Source organism: Myotis brandtii, unplaced genomic scaffold (assembly GCF_000412655.1).
Source record: "Myotis brandtii unplaced genomic scaffold, ASM41265v1 scaffold157, whole genome shotgun sequence".
NCBI classification, from domain to species: Eukaryota; Metazoa; Chordata; class Mammalia; order Chiroptera; family Vespertilionidae; genus Myotis; species Myotis brandtii.
Window position 1 is genome coordinate 11,423 of NW_005355708.1, and position 3,151 is coordinate 14,573.

General features: G+C 57.2%; 1 protein-coding gene across 1 annotated transcript in view; it reads left to right on the forward strand.

Moving 5' to 3' along the window:
• CD300C (CD300c molecule) overlaps positions 1-3,008 on the forward strand; it is a 13,734-nt gene extending 10,726 nt beyond the window's left edge. Inside the window, 3 exon segments of the mRNA XM_014536201.1 lie at positions 166-510; positions 2,235-2,562; positions 2,677-3,008. Coding sequence (XP_014391687.1) covers positions 166-510; positions 2,235-2,562; positions 2,677-2,824 — 821 coding nt within the window. The 3' untranslated portion in view covers positions 2,825-3,008.
• Positions 3,009-3,151: the final 143 nt, after the last annotated feature.

A 3,151-nucleotide genomic window follows, 5' to 3' on the forward strand; every position in this document is an offset into this window, starting at 1 on the left:
CCTGTGTCACCACTAAGAGGAGGGAGCTATCACCCCTGGTCCCCTCACCTGGTCTGAAGAAAGGCATGGCCTCCAGACCCTGAGGGCTCTTGAGGGACCTGCACCCCAAGGCGCCCCTGCCCCTGGCCCATCTGGTAAGAACCTGGGACGGGCTCTGTCTTCCAGGCTATTTGTCTCTGAGTGGCCTCAGGCGCATGACAGGTATCGCGGGGGGATCGCTGAGCGTGCAGTGTCGGTACGAGAAAGAATTCAAGGAAAATAACAAATACTGGTGTAAAAGCCCATGTTTGGCATCGCTGAGGACGAAGATTGTGGAGACCACAAAGTCAGAGAGAGAAGTGAGGCGCGGCCGTGTGTCCATCAGGGACCATCCAGCAAACCTCACCTTCACAGTGACCTTGGAGAGCCTCACAGAGAGCGATGAAGGCACATACAGGTGTGGGATCCATAGACCATGGACAGAAGGACTGATAGACCTCACCTTCCCGGTTGAGGTGTCTGTGTCCCCAGGTGAGTCACACACACCCTCCCCTCGCCCCAGCTCCAGGCTGCCTGACCTGTACCTGGTCACCCGCTGGTCAGGACAGACATGGAATTGAAGAGCTGGGTGAAGTGGGGGGTCAGTGATCAGGACACAGCGTGTGTGGGTGTTATCTGGGCACAGGTGTGCCCTGCACACACACACACACACACACACACACACACACACACACACAGAGTCTGTTCCAGACCCCTTCAGGCCTGGATGGCTCCTGAGACACCTGCAGCAGCCATGAGACAGGCCCATAGGAGCCCCAGGTCCCTGTGTGGGTCCGCTGTGATGTTCTGGGGGCCACCCTTCCCTTCAGGCTGACCCTGTCCCTCCCCGTTTTTCTCTGATGCCTTGTAGCCAGAGGGGGGAACCCAGAGGAGCCCCTGAAAATACCTCCCTCAGGTAGGAGAGGAAAGGTGATCATGGCCTCTCAAGTGCTATGGCCCCGGCTTCTCCCCTGCTCTCTGCACAATTCTCTGCACAGGTCGCTGTGCTTGTTGCCTGAGAGCGCAGTGAACATCACCTTCCTGCTGACGGTGGCTCTGGCTCCTCACTTCCTCCTTGTAGTTCTGGGTTTCTCCCTCTCACATGGGATGTTCCCTCACTGGCCTTTGTGTCTTGCTATTTAAGAGGGAGAAACTGGAAATCCCAGAACCTCTGGCTGAGGGAAGAGGAGGGGTTTGTCCCCGTGCCTTTGTGTCAGGCCATGGTCTATGGGGTCCACCTGGTGTGTGTCTCTCTAGATCAGGGGTGGGGAACGTCCGGCCCGAGGGCTGTATAAGGCCCAGGAAATCATTGGGTCTGGCCCTGCCAAGGCATTAGGGGTGAGTGAATGAAACGCTTGGCCAAACAGAACAGGCTAATGTTTAAGTTGATGATTTTGTGGGCCTTCGAATGATATTATATATATCCAAATTGTCCATGGCAGGAAAAGGTCACCACCCCTGCTCTAGATCTTTCTTTCTGCTCATTTGTTCCCCCAGAGAGGACTGCCCAATGGTCCAAAGGCCTGACTGACAGTGTGGGGGCTGGTAGCTTAGACACAGCTGGAAGCCCGAGATCAGGAGGCCGGCATGTGGGGGAGGCCCTCCTCTGAGTGTGGACTTTTGTTTTATCCTTGAGGGTGAGGGGCCTCCCTCATCGGGGCACTAATCCCATGGATGAGGGCTCCACCCTCATGCCCTGACCACCTCCATATGCCTGGCCTCCTAATACCACCCACTGGGCATGGGGCTTTCAACAAAGGAATTTTGGAGACTTGAGCATTCAGACCACGGCTTGTCTAAGGGACTGCGGGTCCCGCCCTCCAGTGCAGACCCTGAGGCACGTCTGTTTCCTGGGTCTCACTCCAAGCACTCCAGCCTGAGGGCCCTGGCCACCCATCACTCTAGTCAAGGCTACAGAATAAGTGTCACCCCACCCCTGCTGGCGGGACAAGGGGGAGAAGGGGTGGCTGTGGTGGGGGTGTGGCCGGAGGCAGGTGCTCTTCCCACACAGTCAGATCCTCTGCTGAGCAGGATGACTCTGCTTCCGAAGGTGCCCACTAGGCCACGGAGTTCCTGGTGAGGGGCCCAGAGAGGGGGCCCAGGTCTGGCCTGCCTGTGGCCATGGAGGGGATGGCCTGAGTGACCTTGACCTTGTGTCAGAGCCACACAGCTGACAGAGTGAAAGACCCAGGGCCTGACATGTGCTTCTTCCTCAGCCCCCACCCTGAAGATTGTCACAAGCACCCTGGGTCCTCCAAGCACCTTGGGATCTACAAGCACGCTGGGTCCTCCAAGAACCCTTGGTCCTCCAAGCACCTTGGGATCTATAAGCACCCTGGGTCCTCCACGCACCCTGGACCCTCCAAGTACCCTGGGCCCTCCAAGCACCCTGGACCCTCCAAGCACCCTGGGTCCTCCAAGCACCCTGGACCCTCCAAGCACCCTGGGTCCTCCAAGCACCCTGGACCCTCCCTCCTCCCTGCCAGCGACCACCGGGCCCAGTGTGACCAGCCAGGAGACGCCTGATGCCAGCCAACACCCTTGGTAAGGGGCCCGCATCCCAGGACTTTGACACATGATGGATTCTCCTCTAGATGGGGGGGTGGGGGTGGTGACGATGTGGCTCACTGTGCATCCCCACCACCGTGTCCCCCACAGGTCCCTGTTCAGCACTGTCCACTTCCTGCTCCTGGTCTTCCTGAAGGTGCCCCTGCTCCTGAGCATGCTCGGTGCCGTCCTGTGGGTGAACCGGCCTCAGCGGAGCTCTGGGGGGAGGCAGAGTCAGCCCTGCTCTGAGGACCAGTGACACCTACTCTGTCGATGCCCCGCCCAAGAGCACAGCCTCGCTGTGGAAGGGAAGGACCTTCTGACCAATCAATCCAGTGTCATTGTCCAAGATTCTGTCGGAATAGTCTGTGAACCTATTAGAGAATTTTTTCTTTCAATGTATCAGAATCACACAAAAGATACCTAATAAATGCATACTCATTAAGCCACTCGTGTGCCCACCTTGTAGCTTACGTAACAAACACCATGAATACTTCTGTAGCCCTAAGCATCTCACCGAGGGAACCAGCTCTGAGTTTACATTCATCATCTCCTTATTCTCTCTCTCTCTCTCTCTCTCTCTCTC